General features: G+C 36.4%; 1 protein-coding gene across 2 annotated transcripts; it reads right to left on the bottom strand.

Moving 5' to 3' along the window:
- Positions 1–193: 193 nt before the first annotated feature.
- On the bottom strand, positions 194–22,350 carry def6c (DEF6 guanine nucleotide exchange factor c). Of its 2 annotated transcripts, none has more exons than XM_051107548.1 (13): positions 22,210–22,350; positions 13,982–14,122; positions 12,615–12,797; positions 10,925–11,152; positions 8,825–8,971; positions 8,626–8,734; positions 8,324–8,541; positions 6,067–6,174; positions 3,597–3,763; positions 3,361–3,511; positions 1,668–1,751; positions 1,058–1,148; positions 194–913 (listed from the first exon to the last, which is right to left on the bottom strand). In XM_051107548.1, the coding sequence occupies exons 2-13, from the start codon at positions 14,012–14,014 to the stop codon at positions 753–755; spliced, it is 1,680 nt and encodes a 559-aa protein (XP_050963505.1). In that variant the 5' UTR covers positions 14,015–14,122; positions 22,210–22,350; the 3' UTR covers positions 194–752. The 2 variants fall into 2 exon arrangements, with proteins under 2 accessions (XP_050963505.1, XP_050963504.1); XM_051107547.1 differs by lacking the exon at positions 22,210–22,350 and adding an exon at positions 15,407–15,588.
- Positions 22,351–22,353: the final 3 nt, after the last annotated feature.

The raw sequence follows: 22,353 nt of genomic DNA, 5'->3' as shown, positions 1-22,353 counted from the left end.
CACCCCCTCTACCTACCACATAGAGAATTACACACCGTAATAAAAACAAAATGAATTGTGAATCAAGTGCATTATCTAAAGCAGTGGGTTTTCAACTGGGAGGCTGGAGCAAACATTTAACAGAGACAAAAAAGCAGTAAAATAAGCTAGAACAACTAATAGTAAACAAATAAGATGACAAGGCAGTTCTCAGTTTAATCTGTTCCCTTGGTTATGTCATGCTTAAAATATTTTATTGGGTAAAAATTGCTAGAGATAATGCTATTAGTATGTAAAAAAAAAAAACAAACAAAACATTTACAATTAAGTAATTACAAATGACCACAAAAGTCCCGTAACATTATTTGTAATGTAAATGCTGATGAACACTGAGATAGTAAATCTGATATTAAAACTCTTAATAATATTAATATATTGCCACTCCTAGTTTCTGTAAACACACTTTTCATTTAAGCAGAAGCACCAGAAATATCTTGAGGAGTCTTCCAATATTTTCTGTCAAATGAGAAACTTGAAATTGAGAACCATTGTTTTAAAGAGTTAATGCATCTGCTTGACTACTGCCAACAATAAGTTCAACGCCTTGTAATCTATGTATACTAATCATTGTGTGAATATTAAACAATAAAAAGCTGATTACTATGTACACAAATAATAATATAAGACTTTGACCTGCAGCTTCACATTAAAACACACAGGGCAAACCAGCTGTACAAAATGTGTTTGCTCTATTGTATATTTAGGGCATGGATTTAGGAACTCTGTTCTTCCTCTTCTGGTGTTGGTGATGGACTGTAACCATTTCCTTTTTCTGGAGAGATGCCTGTTTGAACCTTAGTAATGAACTCTCTGCTGGTAAGGGCCTGGCCCTGTCTGGGGCAGGTGGGCTTTACTGGCAAATGCTCAACTTTGTCTGTAAACGAACACACAAATAAAGAACAATGCTGTTTATGATTGTTTAGAAATGATCAAACAGAACATATCTTGTTCATTTCATATTCATGTGACACAAAGTACTCAGGTCAGAAAAAATTCTGGTATTAAGAGTGCATCTTACCTCCTGGTGTGATAGGCTTCATGAGGCGGTTAAGCTGAATTTTCCAGTGCTTCAGCATCTGAGTGTTAGTAGACTGATTCACCAGTTCTCTCTGTATTGATATATGTAGGATACAACATGGGGTCAAAAGTCTGATCGTTTAAAGTAACAGGGCATGATTTGAGGTGTCATTTGCCAATCTGTCATTTGTGACCCTGGACCACAAAACCAGTCATAAAGGTCAAATTTTGAAATTGAGATTTATCTGAAAGACACCTGAAAGCTGAATAAATAAGCTTTCAATTGGTGTTTGTTAGGATATGACAATATTTGGCCGAAATACAACTGGAATCTGAGGGTGCAAAACAATCAAAAGATTGAGAGCAATGCATATTACTAATCGAACATTACATTTTGATATATTTACGGTAGGACATTTACAAAATATCTTCATGGAGCATGAACTTTACTTAATATCCTAATGATTTTTGGCAGAAAAATCAATAATTTTGACCCACACAGTGTATTTTTGGGTATTGCTACAAACATACCCATGCTACTTAAGATTGGCTTTGTGGTCGAGGGTTACATTTGTCAATGTAGCACAAAAGACCTTTTTCTAGTCTCTCACCTCTGTAATGTATTGACTGCTCTCCTCTGGTTGCTGGATGTTGGGCGGTGTTGCAGCAGAAGTCGATTCATGGACAGGTACCTCCTTTTACAATAAAATGTGTTTGTTAATGTACTACTAAACAGGTTGTAATTAGAACAAGGGCTGTCCAAGGAAGCAATGCGTGTGCTAAATCATAATTCATGACTGTGTGAACTACACAGGCACATGGACTTTAATCAATCATAAAAAAGGAATCTACATAAAGAAATCTTAAAGATACAGTAGCAAAACTGGAAAATTTGGTCCAAATCTTATTTACACTTCTCCGTTCGGCGTGAATGCACGACGAAGACTGACACAGAAAAAAGACATTGTTTAATAAAGTCATTATTTTTGTTTTCTTTGTGCACAAAAAGTATTCTTGTAGCTTCGTAACATTACAGATGAACCACTGACGTCACATGGACTATTTTAACAATGTCCTTACTACCTTTCTGGGCCTTGAATGTGTCAGTTGCTGTCTACACAGGGTCAAAAAGCTCTTGGATTTAATCAAAAATGTCCTAATTTGTGTTCCAAAGATCAACAAAGGTCTCAAAGGTGAGTAATTAATGACAGAATTTTCATTTTTGGGTGAACTATCCCTTTAACTTGTACTAAAACAATATTCTTTTAAATCAGTAGTCCACTTAGTTTGATAAATAAACATTGTGTCCAAACAGAACCATTAATTCTACTAATGTGGACAAAAAGCAAACAGAAGCCTTCTTGATTATTTTCATTAGCATTAACAGTGACCAATGCTAACCTGACAGCATTCATACAAAGGCTGTATCCCAATCACCCCCATACCCTGATTCACTATTCCCTACTTTACTAATATAGTCCACTTGAAGAAGTGAATAAAAATGAGTGAGCAAACTAATGCACAATGCATGAGTGTACAATGGTTGTACAGTCAACTGTGTATCACAGGAACGAATAGGTGCACTTGATAATGTCCACTTTGGTTTAAGACACCACTACAAATGGCTGTGCCCTCAAATAGTGCAAGGGTATGGTTAATAAACAGAGATGAAAGAAACGAAAGAATAAAACTTTATGCGATGACAGTTTTGACGATAAGCATGATTAAGAGAGTTGTCGAGCTCAGGGGAGTTCACTGACAGTAATATCCTTTGATTTACTGCTGTACTGTAATAACCTTGCCAAATAAAATATTAAATGATACAAAAACCAAAATGTTTTTTTTATGATTTAACTATGCCTACAAAACATCCTGTCTCTTTACTTTCTTTATTTCTCCATACCAACTCCACACATGTGTGACACTGGACCACAAAACCAGTCATAATGGTAAATTTGAAAGCTGCATCTGAAAGCTGCATAGATAAGCTTTCAGTTGATGTATGGTTCGTTAGGAAAGGACAATATTTGTCCTAGATACTGGAAATCTGGAATCCGAGGATGCAAAAGATTCAAAATATTGAGAAAATCGCCTTTAAAGTTGTCCAAATGAAGTTCTTGGCAATGCATATTACTAATCAAAAATTAAGTTTCGATATATTTCTTCATGGAACATGATTCTTACTTAATATCCTAATGATTTTTGGCATAAAAGAAAGATTTATAATTTTGACCCATACAACGTATTTTTGGCTATTGCTACTTAAGACTGCTTTTGTGGTCCGGCGTTACATTTGTCTCTCACCTCTGTGATGTGTTGACTGCTCTCTTCTGTTTGGTGACTGATGGGAGGTGTTGCGGTGGTAGAGTACTCTTGACTCCTCAAAACAAGGGTTTCCAGCTGACTTTGATGGAGGAGAAGCTCTGCAAGCTTCTTCTGCTCTTCCGCAAGTTGCCTGCAAGTATAAATGAAGAAACTGGATCGTCCTTGTGTGTTGGCAAAGCAGTGAATAAAATGAAATAATATGAGATTTGCAGTACCTCTCCAGCTCGTGTCGGATTTGGTCTTCTTCCAAACGAGCGTGAATCTGAGCATTGAGCGCCTCTTCTAGTTTAACTTGTGTGAGGTCTAATTCATGGATCCTCTTCTTCTGCTGCTGTACCTCTTTCTCCATCTCAGTCAACGTAGCTGTCAACTTCTCATTGGCCTACATAATAAACAACTTAATCACAATTTTTTCTTAAATTCTAAAAAAATCATACTGACTCCAAACTTTTGAACGTTAGTGTATGTTGAGCGTAAGTTGGTATGATTTTTTTTAAGGTCTTCATGAAATGTCTGCAACATACTTTGGTTAAAATTCCTCAATGGTTGTGTATAACAACACCTTTTTACCTTGTCAAAAACAGCTCTGTTCACAGCGATGCATTTCACGCGATGCGTGTCTCTTTAAATGCTAATGAGCCACTGCTCACTCCACCCCCTCTCTTCCATTTTTAATGTATTCGGTAGCACGATACCACGAAAAACAAAACTAACTGCATCCACAGTGGCTCTGATGTCAGAAAAAAATTAGGACTCTTAAGTTTACTTTTACATCCAAATACAAAACACCTGCATTGCTTACAAAACATTGTTGTCACTACAGCTGCTCGAGCATGGAGAAAATGGCGAACAGCATACAACTGGCTGAGGGTGGAAATATGCTAATACGGGACAGTCCGTCAGTGGACGTGGGCGGAGCCTGAGCAGTATGATCATCATCAAAATGGTTTGATAATTGAGACTAAGTTTTTTGGGGATTAAATAAAGGACTGAACGGTCTTTTATCATTGTAGGGTGGTTGTGTCCACACACGTCTAAGACACATTTATATGCAAACACCATGTAAAAGAGAATTTTGCATCCGAAGTCTCCTTTAAGTAAATGGATTTGTTATAGTAATGCAAGTGCATGAAAGTGTTAAAATGTGTTTAAGGATGTGTTCACACTTGTAGTTCGGTTCGTTTGGTTCATGTGGTCCAGACCAAAAAGGAAAATGATACATTTGGTCCTGGTCCGCTTAGCGTTTACACTGGGATTTTTGACAGCGAACCTAAAGATATCGAAACTACAGGCATTGCGAATGACGTATATTTGATGACGGAACTCACAGAACACTCCAAACAAAAGGAAAAGGTGCGTTTGTCTTAAAGCGACCTAAAGGAGAAGTCCACTTCCAGAAGTCCACTTTGCTGTTTACAAACAAAAAGGTACAACGATATCGGACGATTCTGAGTTGTAGGAGAAAATAACATGGAGTTTTTCGACATACTCTACCTTTTTGAGCTGGAGGACACAGACGATGAACTTGTGGTGATTTGAAGATGTGATTCGTAGTAGTGATGGGAAGTTCGGATCATTTTACCGACTCAGACCTTTGAGTCTCGTTCAGCAAAATAAACAAATCTTTTTTCGAGTCATTTCGTTCATTTTAGCAAAATCAGCATCACGTGACAGCCCCAAAAGATGAACGAACGACTCGAAACAGGTGAACTAATTCCTGTACAGAACCTAATAGGATGTTGTGCATACGCGCCTGAACGAAACACTCCCCGAGACGACTCGTTCTTCCCAAGTCACATTAATGATCCGTTCAAAATGAACGAATCGTTCAAGAACGCGCATCCCAGAGCCTGTGCTACATAAGCTTTTGTGCTTAAAAAGTATTTCCGATTACCAATTACCAATTGTTTCACTAGATGAGACCCTTCTTCTTCAGCTGGGATCATTTAGAGCCCTTTGAAACTGCATTTAAACTGCATTTTGGAAGTTCAAATTCGGGACACCAATGAAGTCCATTACATGCAGAAAAATCCTGAAATGTTTTCCTCAAAAACCATAATTTCTTTACGACTGAAGACAGAAAGACATGAACATCTTGGATGACAAGGAGGTGAGTACATTATTTGTAAATTGTTGTTCTGGAAGTGGAGTTCTCCTTTAAGTCGAATACACCTAATGCCGTTTGCTGGACTAAGCATGCTCATTGTTGCGTGTTTATGGTTTCACCACCTCTGAACTCACAATGAGCTCATAAAAGGCACTTTACCTCCTCATGGTTCGATGTTTGCCCTCTGCTCATTTAGTTTTGGACACACCACTTCTTCCCTTTGTGAAATCATGTCGCATATAGTTGCATCTTGTCATTACTTACTGTTTTTGCTTCTTTTAGAAGTATTTTGTTGTGTTCATATTTAATTCGAACCGCACCAGAATTCGTTTGGAAGCGGACAGAGACCCATCTTTTTAGCGGCCTCGATCCGCTTGTATGGTGCGCACCAGGGTTCAGATTGCAGCGTTCAACATTAACTCTAACGAACCGCACTAACAGAGCAATCGAACCAGAGTTCGTTTTAATCAAAACAAACATGACAAGTGTGAACGCACCCCAAGCCAATATAGTGTGACAACACATTTTAACGGAATAGGACGGTTTACAAAAAAAAACCTGTTTTCTCTCTGTCTCACCTCTTTAGCTTCTTCAAGCTGTTTCTCCAGATCTCTCTGTATTGCTTGCTGTTTCTCTCGCTCCTGCTTCTCTTCTTCTTTACGCTTTGCTTCCACCTCTCTCTGTTTCTGAAAAACAAACAATTACACATGCTCAGAATTTTTAATTGAAAAAATTTACTAAATACAGCACAGTACATAATACTTTTAAAAAATAGTGCGTGAAACAGAACACATTAAGTAACCACAAATATAAAACAGTAGCATGACCTGGTTTATGATTGCCATGTGGCATGTTTATTATGAAACCTTTGTTCAGTTAAGAATAAGGCTGTTTTGTACAAGTAATCCAAGTGTAATGTAAGCATGTATTGAGCCAAGAAAAAGATCATGGGTTTACTTTAGGTTTATTCATCTGACTGGAAATGGAAAGTCAAGCTCACATTACTGAGCATGTTATAAAAATCAGGTTATTTCCATGCACTGACGTCAAAACATAATCATATGTATCTGACTGAGTATTCCATATGTTGTCAGATGTGATATTAAATAAAACTTACAGCCCATACTGTCAAAATTATTCCGACATCATATATAATTTTTGATATTTTTTTACGAGTGGGTGCAGGACACTATAGTTCATTTATTCATTTGTTCATTTAAGTGAGGATAGCAAAACAAATTAAACTGTGACATACCCAAAAAAGCCTTCATACAGCGGACTACCAGTAACATTTATAAAAACTTGGGATTAAAAACGATTCAGACACTTTGACCCGACCGTGTTTTGCTTAAGTGTTTTTTCTGTAATTGCTAATGTAAACTTTTTACACCACAGACTGTACAAAATTAAACATTGCTTGTTATTGGTCAACAAAGTATTGATAGCTGTGTAAATACCGTCATATTAAGAGTTGCCTAAATTTTTGGTTGATTGTAATGCATTATATACCTTTCTATCAAAGTTATCTGACATCTTATCAAGATGAATTTGTTCTGACACAGTTTAACTGAGTTCTTGTCCTATTTTATTACCATCTTCTAAACGATAGCGAATAAACTGATAATGTGAGAAATGCTGAAGGTGTCTAAATGAATATTGGTTTGACTATATTATTCTCTCATGCAGTTACAGATGCAGCATTTTGACTGAACCACTTGTACCTCTGCTGCATGAGATGATAATACATCATGAGTCATGAAAGAGTCTGCGTTTGTGATATATTTGTTTTTTTTCTTTACTGCAAAACGTTTGCTCTGTCTGGAAGTGCTTAAATTTGCACTAAGGATGCGGTTCTGTCATGTGTCACATATGCGCATTTCAAAAAGCTGACAAAAACAGTTTACATCAGGTTAAAAGGCCAAAAAAAAAAAAACTGTGTTGACTGGTTTATGTTTACTGTTTATGACCATATGCCAATAAAGAAAACGGGTTAATGGGTTAACATGACCACGTGCGTTTTCAGCTTACAAAGCATAATTGTGTAATTGTCTGCTATATTTTAGTGTTTTATACCTTTTTGATTCAAAGGCTCCTTAATGATCAAACCTGTGTATTTTCAAACTTTTTAAAACTAACATACAGATTTATTTTACATGGTTAATTAACTACATTGTGATATGACATACTAAATTCAGAATTAATACAGCACAAAGTCATGCAACGTGCAAGTACTGTTTTCAGTCAATGAATTTGTCACTGCATGTGTTAAAAGTGAATGTGTTAAAATGCGATATAGCGTGACAACACATTTTAATGAAACAGGATGGTTAAAAAAAAATCTGCTGTAATTTTGACAAGGCTGCCTGGTTTCATTTTTCTTAATGTTTTAATTGAAATAGTCAACCCTCAGCCTTAGATATTTGCTGAGGCACCCTGGTTGAGAACCACTGCTATATTATACAAAATTTACATTTTAGAAAATGAAGAGTTCAGATGCAAAACCAGCTAAAAGCCATCTCGGTCAAAAATGAGATAATGATACTGAGTGAATGCTCTTGACACATATTATACATCCATCAAATACTTTTTCTTCAAACTCGCTAAAATACCAGCCTCAGCCCAATCAGAAGTACCGGTACTTACATAGAAACCTATACATCTGAGGCTGATAAAAATGCATTTTTTAAAGAAAGACGTCAGATGGACTTAGCTGGTTTTGCATCTGAACTCTTCAAATGTACATAGATCAAAATTTGCGTATTGTGCACAGTAAACATAACAAGATTAATATAGTAGCATGCTATTTCCCTTTTCCACTATTCCCCCATCACTTACTTGAATTATGCTTTCGATGTGTTGCTCCAAGTTCTCCGTCTCCCCCTGCTGCTCTGGAGAAGATTGCTGCAGCGCCTCAACTGCACTGGGTTCATTCTGGCTGCTCTGGTTGCTTTGGCTTCTCTGAAGGGTTTCTCTCTGCTTGCGCCTGCTCAATTTCAGCTCCTGATGGAGGGAGTTCTTCCCCTCTGCTCTTAACCTCAACGCTGTCTGCACGGCTACAAAACGAGACATCATCGTTTAGAAAACCAAGGCGCTCTGATAAGAAAGTACCAGTGTTATGTAGTATGTGCGGGCCTTACCTTGTACCCAGTCTACTCTTTGTTTCATATTTGAGGCACTCATCTCGTAGGTCCTGACGGCAGTCTTCACACAGAACAGGCAGCGTCGTCCTTCTTTATCAGGGAGATTCTGAGTGTGATGATGAAAAAATGTGAACGTTATATGAGGGCTAATGCATTTATATTTATTTTACAGTGCAATAATGTTATGTTTATCAACCTCCACCACACTGCTCTCCTCCAGAAGGATCTCTCCTTTCTTTTCCTTTAGGTCCTCGTTGACATAGTATGTCAGGCTACTGGGCTTCAAAATAAACCAGCGCTCCTGCCAGTTCCTGCGAACGTGCCCTTTCTTTAACAGGTAGCCCTGATGAATAAAGCAACAAAAACAGATAGAATAGATGAAATCATTATATATGATTGTGCCAATGACGTTATCTGTTAAAGGGGTCATCGGATGCCCATTTTCCACAAGATGATATGATTCTTTAGGGTCTCAATGAAAAGTCTATAATATACTTTGGTTAAAAATTCTCAATGGTTGTGTAAAACAACACCCTTTTTACCTTGTCAAAATCAGCTCTGCAAAAATCACCCCATTCTGAGGGGATTGCTCCTTTAAATGCAAATGAGCTCTGCTTGCCCCACCCCTCTGTTCTCTCTGAGGAGTGACGAGCCTGTTTACTTTAGCTGCATTTAGCGCGTTTAGCCACTAAACTTGCTAACTAGCTCATTATTAGGAAAGGCGATCGCAAAGATTAATTAAAAAAAACCTTATACTCACTTCTGCTGTAAGTGAAGCTGGATCACGAATGATTTGTGCGAACATAGACGGCTATATGTAGATCGGGAGGCGCATTTCATTCACAAACAAACGTAATCCACTTCATCTTCAGTGGCTCAGATGTTGGGAGTAAATGACGACTACTATGTTCATTATTACATCCAGCAACACAACACTTCAATCCCTCAATCAGAGATATTCTTGTCTAACTTACATCCGTGCTCCGGCATTGAAACAATGGAGGTCGGACTGAGATAGCTGATCTGAGGTAAGACGCTCACGTCAATCAACTACCGTGGGAGCGCCCTCTGTTAGTGTGACAGCACACCGACAGGCATCTGAGAATGGCTCGATTTAAAAAAGGGAATATTATTTTTACAGATTAATTAAAAACCACTGCATGGATTTTTATCATTATAGGGTATATTTGTGCATAGACTGCCAACACACATTAATGTTCAAACAACATGAAAAGTGAACTTAGCATCCGATGACCCCTTTAAACAATGCAGGAAGTAAAGGACAATGCTGCTAAGAATCATACAGTAGGCCGATGTTAAAGGATGTTTACTTCTAAAATAAAAAAAATCCTGATAATTTATTCACCCCCATGCCATCCAAGATGTTTATGTCTTTCTTTCTTCAGTCAAAAAGAAATTAAGGTTTTTGTGGAAAACATTCCAGAATTTTTCTCTATATAGTGGACTTCCAATGGAAACAATGGGTTGAAGGTCCAAATTGCAGTTTCAATGCAGATTAAATGGGCTCTACATCGTCCCAGATGAGGAATAAGAGTCTTATCTAACAAAACAATTGGTAATTTTCTATAAAAATCACGTTGGAAAGGTCACGCGTGACGTAGGCAGAAGTACCGACCCAGTGTTTACAAAGCGAACACAAAAAGAAAGTACAACACCCTTTACCAAAAAATGTAAAACAACAATGTTGGATGATTTTGAAGTTGGAGGAGAAAATGAGATGGAGTTTTTCACCCCACCCTGCCTTCTTGAACCAAAATACACAGACGGAGAACTAACCATGCGTGACCTTTCCAACGTGATTACATAATGCATGAAGTCACAGGCACACATCGTAAATCTAGTGCATGATAAGCATTTGTGATTAAAAAGTATATACATTTTTTTATTTTAGAAAAGAACCAATCATTTTGCTAGATAAGACCCTTATTTCTCAACTGGGATTATGTAGAGCCCTTCGAATCTGCATTAAAACTGCAATTTGGACCTTCAACCCGTGGATAAGTCCACTATATGGAGAAAAACGCTGGAATGTTTTCCTCAAAAATCTTCATTTCCTTGCGACTGAAGAAAGAAAGATATGAATTTCGATGACATGGGGGGGTGAGTAAATGATCAGGAAATTATTTTTATTCTGGAAGTGAAGTAATTCTTTAAGTATAAATAGCTGGGTTGCGTTGCACATTATTTTTGTTAGAATTATGTCATTCATTTATTAGGATTCCTATAGAGAGCTGACACGTAATACTGCACAGTGTGCTGCAAAAACATCAGTCACCTTCTTGATGATGTTGTGGTACATCTCCATGAAAACATCATCCAAAGCGAGACTGAAGGCCTCCTTGCTCTCGGCACGCAAAAGCTGGCCAGCACTCAAATGCTCCAGGAACTCCCACACTGACATGCCGTCCTGAAGAGCAGCATCCTGGGACAAAAGTTCATCCAATACTGTCCCATCCCAATCCAGGCTCATTGCACTGGAGATTTTCTTCAGCAGGTACTCTAACTATATTAACAGAGGCAAAAGAGCGTTCATTACTTTGGGTTGGCACATTAGCATCAGCAGTGTTGGGGAAATTTACTTTTAAAAGCAATGCATTACTATATTGCGTTACTCCATTAAAAAAGTTACTTGAATAATAGAAAGTAATGCATTACATTACTTTTGAGTTACATTTTGTCACCTGAGCTGGCCTTTCTCATTGTTTTTTTAATAACAAAAAATGCAAAATGTTTATTTCTGGCCTCCGCTTTCACATCAAAAGTGAAATTAATAAGATGCACGCTAAAGGCAGCGCCTCTGTCTCTGCATCTCACTCACGATTTGTCTCAGTACGGGACAGGAGAGCTATCAGTAAATAAATGAGAAAACAAAGTAATATGCATTACTAATTTGAAAAAGTAACTTGATATTTTCTTGTAAATTTAAAAGTAATGTGTTACTTCACTAGCTACTTAAAAAAAAGTAATCTGATTACACAACTTGCGATACAATGCATTACCCCAAACACTGAGCTAGCAACGTATTAGCTGTTAAAACAATGATGTAAGATTTTTAAAATCTAAAGTCTATACTAAGATAACTTATGAATTACTGTTATTATAAAAACATGATTATTATGATTATTAAATTACCATTACTTCCACAAATAAAATAAAATAAAATAAAATAGGGATATAGTGTGGGAGTAAGAAATAAAATATTTTACCATTTGAGTAAAATAAAATACATTTTACATTTAAAAAAAAAATTTTTTATTCATTACCAAAAATAGGTTTAATTTTTTTTTAAGAAAAAGCATATTTTAGATAAAATATGACATATTCATATCACAAATTCACCTAAACAAAGAGATCATAAAACTTATTTACAAGGGGTTTCATTTGTTATATGTTAAGGAAACCTGAATGGAGGCAAGATGAGAGAATACAGATGACAAAAAACAGCAAGAAATGCAAGTTACAACATCTTCGGATTTGGTTACTTGATTAAAATCTACTTTTACAAGTGTTATCATCAGGAAATCACCCCATCTATACGAAGTTCCATTTCTCTTGTCACTTCCTTCCTTAAAACAAGAAAGCAACAGCATACTGTAGGCTTCAGACCACTTCAAAACCTAGTCTGAATAACCAACTTTTATATTCTTAAGTTTACAGTCTTGCTTTAAGTTTCAACTCTCACTTAAACACCATAAAACCGCTTTGCTCACAAAAGCAAGAACAGCCTGAACGTATTAGTGTGGACTCTAACCAATAGTGAGGAAGTCTAACCAGCATTAGGGGGTGTCCAGTCTCTAAATGCTTTAGTCTGATATTATTTACCCTTTATATACATATTTTCAGGAGATTTATATATCAACATGTTTTAATTTAAGCCAGAGTCTGGTTATATGTGTATCACTTCAGCTATGTTTTTTGCAACTGTGACTTATCTCTGCATCAGCCCCTCTTTCTCTCTCACTCACCTCCGGCTGAATGATGACTAATGGGTAACGGTCTTCAGAAAGCAGGTTGAACAGACAGAAGAGCTTGAAGCAGTCCTTTTGTGAACACAGGCCCTGTTGAATGCTGGGTTTGCAGTTCTTCTTTGATGTCATCGTCCAGCACAGCTCATCAAAGATTTCCTTATTGAAAGTCCCTTCTGTGGCCTGTGAATTAACACAACACTATTAACAGCCAAGAAAGTATCACCCAACGGTTTCAGTCATTATTTACTTGGTACCAGGCAAGTAAACATATATGGGTTTGTGCAGAACACAAAAGCAGAAATATTAAAGATAATACTGTACTTTAAGGGAATGTTTGCGTCACAAAAACTCAGTTCATAGTAAATGCATGGAAAAGCACAACTAGAACATTCTTCAAAGTTTCTCAGTTTGTGTTTCATGGCAGAAAGAAAGTCATATGGATTTGGAATGACATGAATAAGCATGAGAAATGAGAAAAAGTGTGGATATTTATAGTGAATGTCCACTTGTGTATCACTGCACTTGCAGAGAATATAATATTAAATAAAATCCCATTGACTTTAATACATAAAAATAGATTCTTAGCACACTTTTAAATAGTGCACTTTAATAATAATGTCAAATTAATGGTTTTACATGTTTTTTTTTTAATCTTTCTTTAAGGAAATACAATTATTTTGAGATTTTGACTAATCTACTAAGCACTTGCAAAGTACTTGATTATAATTTTAGTGTTATTTAATACTGAATTTAAAGTTAATGGTAACACTTTTTTTAGCACCAATTCTCACTGTTAAACTAGCTGCGTATTAGCATATTGGCTATTTATTTGTACTTATTAGGCACATAAGAACGTTTTATTCTGCATGACCATATTTTAGATTCAATAACTTAACTCAATACCTAATCTTATCAATTTACTATTAATAAGCAGACAAATTAAGGGTTTATTGAGGGAAAACTTAGCTAGTAGTGAATGTGTTCTATATCCAAAACATTACAAATGTGCAATTGCATTTATTTAAATACATCACATACCGGTTTAACAGAAATTACATTAAAGTATATTTTAGTTCACTATAAATGCTTATGTATGTTTTAAAGATAATATAGGCAATTATAAAATTACACAAAAGTAAAAATTGTAAAAATGATGTAAAATCTCTTCAATTCAACAAAAGTGTTTTTTATATACACTTATTTTACTCATTACATTAAAGAATATTTCGTATATAATAATAAGGTATATTGCTTCAGTAATACAATTAGCACTCGGTATAAAAGTATGCAAAAGCATACCTCTTTTTCACAAGTGAAATGATCACAGAATTTCAATTTTTGGCAATTTTAAAGAGTTATCACACCTTCGCCAGGATGTATTGGTTGAGGTAGGGCATGTAGCCCTGGTTTGACACTGGCCCATTGTTATTGTCCTTAAAGTGCTCCTCTAACGCCACAGGATCGTGAGGAATATTCAGCGCCGTATAAAGATTGTGTGAGAGAACCTAATGGAAAAACACACGCACACACACACACACACACACACATGTGACATTTTATATCGCAGGAACAACAATGACAGATACTGTAATCAAGACCACATGCACAAGAGGTAAAAAAGCAAGAGTAACTACAGCCTATTGTGCTACTGGTTACCTAAAGCGACCCTGAAATGATCTACACACTCAAAAATGCACTGACAAAACAGACCAAATGGCATTTATTTTAAAGACAGCATAAACACATATTTAAAGCTAAATATTTATAGTACAGAACATCCATATTCAATGTTAATTTGTGGTTACTACGCAAGGATATCTGCATGAACTGCCGGGGAACTGACTTTATACAATACATCAACTAAAAATCACCTAGAAACCAGTTAGGTAGAAGTGCTAAAACGACCCAAAAAAGTGAAGTTAGCTCTTTGAAAACACCTAACCTGATGTCATTTAGTCACTCTTCAGCTGTGAAAAATAAAATAGGGTTTAAAAGCCAATTTACTGACATGATCACAGGACACTGTGCGGATATTATATAACATACAATCAGCAGAATGACTTTTGAATATAGTTTTAAATACATAAACATGCAGGCAACTGCAAAAATGCTTTGTGGAACATCTAACAAGTCTGGACGCATGTATGTTCATGCTGAAATTTGGCCTGACCCGGGACATGTTTAAACATGAGAAAGGCTGTCAAAGCTGTCTGCACGCTGACTGCGTGTTCTGGTATTTATTTTTTAGCTCACCAACAATATCCATTAAAACAAATGCCACAAAGAAATAAGCTTTAAGACTATCTGAGATCATTTATTACTCTGTTAGGGTGTGTATGCACTCACTTAAACCATATTTTCCTGACAAACAACTAGCAAAAGTGAGCTAAATCTGATAAAAACAATATAAAGTATTTTTATAAATGATAAAAATGTTGTATTTTGTTTCTGTTAGCGTTAAGGTGTGGGTCATGGTTATGTTGCAGTATTTTATAACTAGTTCAGTATAATAACAATCTCTCTCTATGGAATGCCCCCATGTAGATAACTAAGTAAAGGTGTGTGTACTGTATGTGTGTGCGTTAAGGTTTGGACTTTAGTTTCTTTGTTTCCAACAACATCAGTCTCTTGATAACAAAATGTGACATTTACCTACTGTATCACACAAGTAGAAAAAAGTATTACGTTGTACATATAAAATACAAAGGTTACTAATTTAGTGGCGTTAAAGAAAACGACTCTTGAACGCATTGAAAGACGTCAAAGCAAAGGTACACAGGTGGTCTGACCTTTAGTTGCGACTTGGACACTTTTCCGCTCTGCTCTACATCCAGAGACGTAAACGCGTACCAGATAGACTTCAGCAGCTCGCTTTTTAGATCCATAACGCCAGTAATGACACATCCTGCTCACATTCTGAGACAGATACCGCTTTACATTGCGGAACTGAGACGCTGGCTGTGGCTAAAAAACTTGTGAGCTGTCTACCTAGGCAGCACTATAAGTAACAACGGGCGTCTGCAACATACTGCGCGTCGTAAACGCGTCCTGTGACGCGAGGACTAGAAACGCGACACAAAATGCTGTCTAGGCAGACAGGTCGTTAGATTTTGAGACACAACCTGAGCTGCACTAAAATGCATAAGCTGGGAGGAGACAGTTACTGCTGGTGAACTTAAAACCTCAGTTTGGACCGCGAGTAATGTGAAAGAATTAATAACGCCAGTGTCATTTAAACTGAAAGTGCCACAACTTCTGAATTCTTATTAAAAGGCTTTTGTTTAGAAGGCAATGAAACTTAAGTAATCCTAATGTGATTCTATTAATTGATAATGGTTACATGATCAGGATACAAAACTAAAACGAAAAAAATGATGCTTAGTACTGCTTTAGTTGGAACGAATCTTGAAAGTGAATCATTCTCAGATGACTCATTTTTTTGTTCAATGACTTGAGTGTTTTTCTACCTTCAAAGACTAACTATAATACGAATGCACATCATTCAAATGGCTTGTAAAGAAACATAATTTACTGTACCTGAATGAACAATTCAGTGCAAGAACGAACTGGAACATTGTATTGAAAGGAAATGAACAAATCAGCCATCACAGCATCTTGTCGCTTCAATGCACCATGTGAATCAGTATGGTTCACAACCAATAGAGAAAAGGCGAAGAATGATTAAAACGATGTAATTAAAACTATTAAATTATTTAGGCTATCATTTTTTTTTTTTTTTTTTTCTATATCGTCATGAAAGTGTTAAAAATGTGATATTTGCTAAAGATTCACTATGGGTTTAACGAATCGACTGAGTGAATGATTCAATGATCTGCTTGTGTGACAAACACACACACGTGTTAAAATGATAAATGTTCTTGGTGAATACAAAACCTTGCAGAAGAGTCACTTCTGAACTTTTTTCTTCTTTCAAAACACTCCACACCACATGGAGTGCATAGGGTAGCATGCAAACAAGGTTAACTAAGTGAGGTTAAGTCTTCTGCGGGTGTGAAAGTAATGAGTGGAAGCAATTCTATCTCTGGTCAAGGTTCACTTGTGCACCCCAGGTGGGAGTGAATCTCTTAGTACTGCATGTTTGCTCAATCATCTGAAGCTACTTGAAGATGTCAAAACAGAGTTCTTCGTCATCTTCATTTATAAATTTTCAGATACTGTTCTTGACTCAAGGCCATCGAACATGATAAGAACAGCTAAAGTACATTAAAAGACCACTAGAGGGACAAAAAAAGGCCATCTAAAGAATAATATATGAAATAAGGACTATCAAGACTAACCAGGCCAGGACATAAGAGGAAATTGCATAATCAACACGTGTGGGAGACGTGTAAGAACAAAATGTCACTTTATAGTTCAGAAACTTCCTCCAAAATCTAAAGTTATAACATGAGCTTCAAAAGCCTTTGAACCATTATGTTATAATGCTAAATGTCACATTCAAATCATATACAGTTAACTGACTCTGACTAAATATTTCTTGCACAGCTCTGGTCTGACAACTGAATATGCTGGAGTTTGTTTTTGGATGAGCGAGGAGGATTTTTCTTGAAACCTCCCTGAACAACATGCGGTGAGATGGAGTTTGATATATATTTTTTTAGGCTTTCTGAGCCCAAGACTCAACTATTCTCTGCAATTCTTTAGCTTTAGCTGTGCATTAGGACAATATAGACACACATCATATTCCAGGCAGATTTGTAACATCTTTAGTTGATTGGAACTTCTTAATTATTGCTCTGAAGGTTGAAAATGGGGGGTTGCAATGTTTTAGCTATTTTCTTACAGCCACTTTTTATTTCGTGAAGCTCAGCTATCTTGTTCTGCACATTAGAACTACATCCTTTGGTTTTAAGGGATGATTTTGTTTGATTAAGGGAATTTGGCCTTTGTGTTCCTTTTATTTATAATCCTGTGGAACAGGAAGTCATGGCTAGACAATTTAATGCATCTAGTCACTCTGATGTGCTATATATATATATATATGAATGGGAATATACTTCAGAGATATTTTACTCATGATCATTTCTAGGGGTGCTAATAATTGTGGCCAACATGCATTGGAGAAAAAACATTTATTTCATAATGTGAGTTTCCCCTTACTTTCAATCTGTTTTACTTCAATAATAGGTTAGAATTTTGCGAATTTTTTAAATGAAAGATCCAACAGATAAACAATGCAGATTGATTTTCAAGGCCACCTTTGCTCATATTTACTAAGGGTGCCAATATTAACAGAGGGCACTGTAATATATAGGCCTACATATATAAAATATCAAATGTCACACTCAGTTAACTGACTGACTAAATATTTCTTGCAGAGCTCTGATATATAATGTATCATTTAATACACAAAAACACAACTGACTGACAGCTGACCTAGTTGGACTCCAGGTTCAGTGTAAGTTAAGCTCATTCGACAGCATTAGTGGCATAATGTTGGTTACCACAAAATAAATTTCCACTTCCTCCTTTTTGTATAAAAAGGGAAAAATCTGGGTTATAGTAAGGGACTTAAAATGAAGTGAATCCACAAACGGTAAAATACTATGTGTATAATACAATAGTACAGCCATAAGACGTAAAGAATATACACTGCCGTTCAAAAGTTTGGTATCAGTAAGACTTTTAATGTTTTTAAAATAAGTTACCTAAGCTCATCGAGGCTGCGTTTATTTGATCAAAAATACAGAAAGAAATTTAAGATTGTGAAATATTATTATGGTGTAAAACACTTTTTTTTATGTTAATATACATTCAAACTTAATTTATCTACGTTATTGTTGTTTGGAACGTGTGATACTTTTTTCAGATTTTTTTGCATTTATTTAAAATAGAAATGTAACAATATACACTACCATTCAAAAGTTTTTGCTCAGTACATTTTTCTTCTTTTATTCTTTTTTTGAAAGAAAATAATACTTTTATTCAGCAAGGATCTGTTAAAAAGATAAAAAGTGGTAGCAAAGACTTGTATTGTTAGTATAGATTACAATTTTGAATAAATGCTGTTCTTTTTAAACTTTTATTCATCAGAAATCAAAAAAAAAAAAAAAAAAAATCATAGGCTCCAACAAAATATTTGAGAGCACAACTGTTGCCTACATAGATAATTCTAATAATAAATCAGCATATTACAGGGTTAACACATCTTGGTTAACTTCAAATTCGAGGACCTTTTAAGGACTTTCCAGGTCCAATACCTTCAAAGGACTTAATGTGGGGACACGTCAAGTGAGAGCAAGGTTACATCGTTACCTTCTAAGATACACTGTTGCAGTTTTAATGTGTCAAACACAACTATGCAAAAAAGCATTATATTCGAACTTCACTTCCTAATTTTGCAATGTTTCACGCTGTGTCTGCGAAACGTTGAGGTACCATCGTAGTTTTGTGTGAGCATGAATGTCAAGGCAACATACAACACGCAACGAACAACACACAACGTAATGCGCAAATGCGCATAACTAACGTAAATCAAGCAAGCTAGTATGAATAGGCCACAAAGCGTTGACGAAATAACACATTAGTGGACGGGAGGGAACATTATGGAATTTTTTCCAGAAAACTTCCTGCACAAAATAAATTCAAGCACTTTCAAAGACCTGTATCTACAGGTGCATCTCAATAAATTAGAATGTCATGGAAAAGTTCATTTATTTCAGTAATTCAACTCAAACTGTGAAACTCGTGTATTAAATAAATTCAGTGCACACAGACTGAAGTAGTTTAAGTCTTTGGTTCTTTTAATTGTGATGATTTTGGCTCACATTTAACAAAAACCCACCAATTCACCTTTTCATCTCATTCATCTCAACCAATTAGAATATGGTGACATGCCAATCAGCTAATCAACTCAAAACACCTGCAAAGGTTTCCTGAGCCTTCAAAATGGTCTCAGTTTGGTTCACTAGACTACACAATCATGGGGAAGACTGCTAATCTGACAGTTGTCCAAAAGACAATCATTGACACCCTTCACAAGGAGGGTAAGTCACAAACATTTATTGCCAAAGAAGCTGGCTGTTCACAGAGTGCTGTATCCAAGCATGTTAACAGAAAGTTGAGTGGAAGGAAAAAGATGCAAAATCGATTCAAGAATTTGGGTGAACTTCACAAGGAATGGACTGAGGCTGGGGTCAAGGCATCAAGAGCCACCACACACAGACGTGTCTAAGAATTTGGCTACAGTTGTCGTATTCCTCTTGTTAAGCCACTCCTGAACCACAGACAACATCAGAGGCGTCTTACCTGGGCTAAGGAGAAGAAGAAATGGACTGTTGCCCAGTGGTCCAAAGTCCTCTTTTCAGATGAGAGCAAGTTTTGTATTTCATTTGGAAAACAAGGTCCTAGAGTCTGGAGGAAGGGTGGAGAAGCTCATAGCCCAAGTTGCTTGAAGTCCAGTGTTAAGTTTCCACAGTCTGTGATGATTTGGGGTGCAATGTCATCTGCTGGTGTTGCTCCACTGTGTTTTTTGAAAACCAAAGTCACTGCACCCGTTTACCAAGAAATTTTAGAGCACTTCATGCTTCCTTCTGCTGACCAGCTTTTTAAAGATGCTGATTTCATTTTCCAGCAGGATTTGGCACCTGCCCACACTGCCAAAAGCACCAAAAGTTGGTTAAATGACCATGGTGTTGGTGCGCTTGACTGGCCAACAAACTCACCAGACCTGAACCCCATAGAGAATCTATTAGGTATTGTCAAGAGGAAAATAAGAAATGAGAGACCAAAAAATGACGATGAGCTGAAGGCCACTGTCAAAGAAATCTGGGCTTCCACACCACCTCAGCAGTGCCACAGACTGATCACCTCCATGCCACGCCAAATTGAGGCAGTAATTAAAGCAAAAGGAGCCCCTACCAAGTATTGAGTACATATACAGTAAATGAACATGCTTTCCAGAAGGCCAACAATTCACAAAAAATGATTTTTTTTATTGGTCTTATGAAGTATTCTAATTTGTTGAGATTGTTGAGAATTGGTGGGTTTTTATTAAACGTGAGTCAAAATCATCACAATTAAAAGAACCAAAGACTTAAACTACTTTAGTCTTTGTTCATTGAATTTACTTAATACACGAGTTTCACAATTTGAGTTGAATTACTGAAATAAATGAACCTTTCCACAACATTCTAATTTATTGAGATGCACCTGTATGTATGTTTATTAAATCTGATATTAGAATGATTTCTGAAAGATCATGTGACACTTAAGACTGGAGTAACGGCTGATGAAAATTCAGTTTTACATCACAGGAATAAATAATTTTTTAAAGTATATTAAAATAGAAACCATTATTTTACATTGTCATAACATTTTGCAATATTACTGTTTTTTTCTGTATTTTTTATCAAAATTTTTGAGACTACTTCACAAGTCTTACTGATCCCAAACTTTTGAACAGCAGTGTACTTAAAAAAAATTAGTGTGGAAGTAAAAAAAGAATTACTCTTCTGTGTATATATACTTTCACAGACATACGTTAACTGTTCCCTCTTGGTGGAATGAGCCGTCCTACTCAATCCGAGCAGCTGAACCATGACAATGCAATGCTATAAAAAAACCTATAAAAAATAAAATGGCAAGCTTCACATTTCTGCTTTTAAATTTGCCCCAGTCACTTCCACTGTAAACGCCTCACTGTTTCGTTTCAACATTTTCAAAAAAAAAAGGTATGAGTCAAAATTATTTTTGTAGCAATCATCATTACGCCTCAAGTGTACTAAGAAGAAACTCGGAAAGAAGTACTACGCTAAAAAGAGCTTGATGCTAAAATCATCCGCACCTACCGACTCATTTCAGACAAATTATCAACCTGACTCAATTCTGGCTTACTAACAAATTGTCAGATACTATGTGTTCAATAGCTGGGTCATGTTCTGAGGAGAGATTTGTCCATATCTAGACATTCTGTACTAAGAAGGCTAAGAAGGACAGATTACGTCGTGTATAGATCATATCGTTCTTTCTTGAGTGTTCGGTCACACCTGCACTGATCAACATGTACATACGGCCCGCCTTTAAGACATCACAGACCCCCCCTCACTCCCTTTCTATTACAAACACACACTCATTTACTATCAAACAGACACACATGCTTTCCAACAAGATTGGGAGGGACAGTCACCCTTGGCAGGATGCATGCTGTGGGCCTCTGATGTAATTCCCTCATGCTTCCTGTTGGTGCTTAACCCTGATACACCTCCCACATCCCAACGCTGCTTATAAATACAAAAGAGAGGGATGCTGGTCCCATTAAGAGAGTCGGACTTCATTGACACGGACAATATGTACGTTTAAGTGGACGTCTGGCATGGATGTGTATATGCTGTTTTCTTGTAGAATTTAATTTTGACTAAAGGTAAGACTTTATAAGCAACATATCAATGATTATTTCAGTATAGACGATAACAACCAAGAAATGATTGAATAAATGCAAGATTTCATTTAACATCAGTGCCGTCTGATATTATAATGAAACTGATTAAGAAAAGTGGTTCGGAGATAAGGTTTTCCATTGTGTTCCTACTTATGGTTCTCAAATGTGAGGGAAAGAGTGCTAGACACAAACCTCCTTATTCAGAGAGGGAGATTGGATCCCCTCCCAAGGTTTGGGAGGGTTTCTGATGTCAATGGGTTCAGTGATCTTAGTGCAGACCTGGAAGAGCTGGTCTATTGAACAGGGAGGTACAGCCAGAGAAAGGGAGAAGGGCTC

This window comes from Labeo rohita, chromosome 4, assembly GCF_022985175.1.
Source record: "Labeo rohita strain BAU-BD-2019 chromosome 4, IGBB_LRoh.1.0, whole genome shotgun sequence".
NCBI lineage: Eukaryota > Metazoa > Chordata > Actinopteri > Cypriniformes > Cyprinidae > Labeo > Labeo rohita.
Note: the sequence above shows the minus strand (reverse complement) of the source record. Positions and strands in the feature narration are given on the sequence as shown.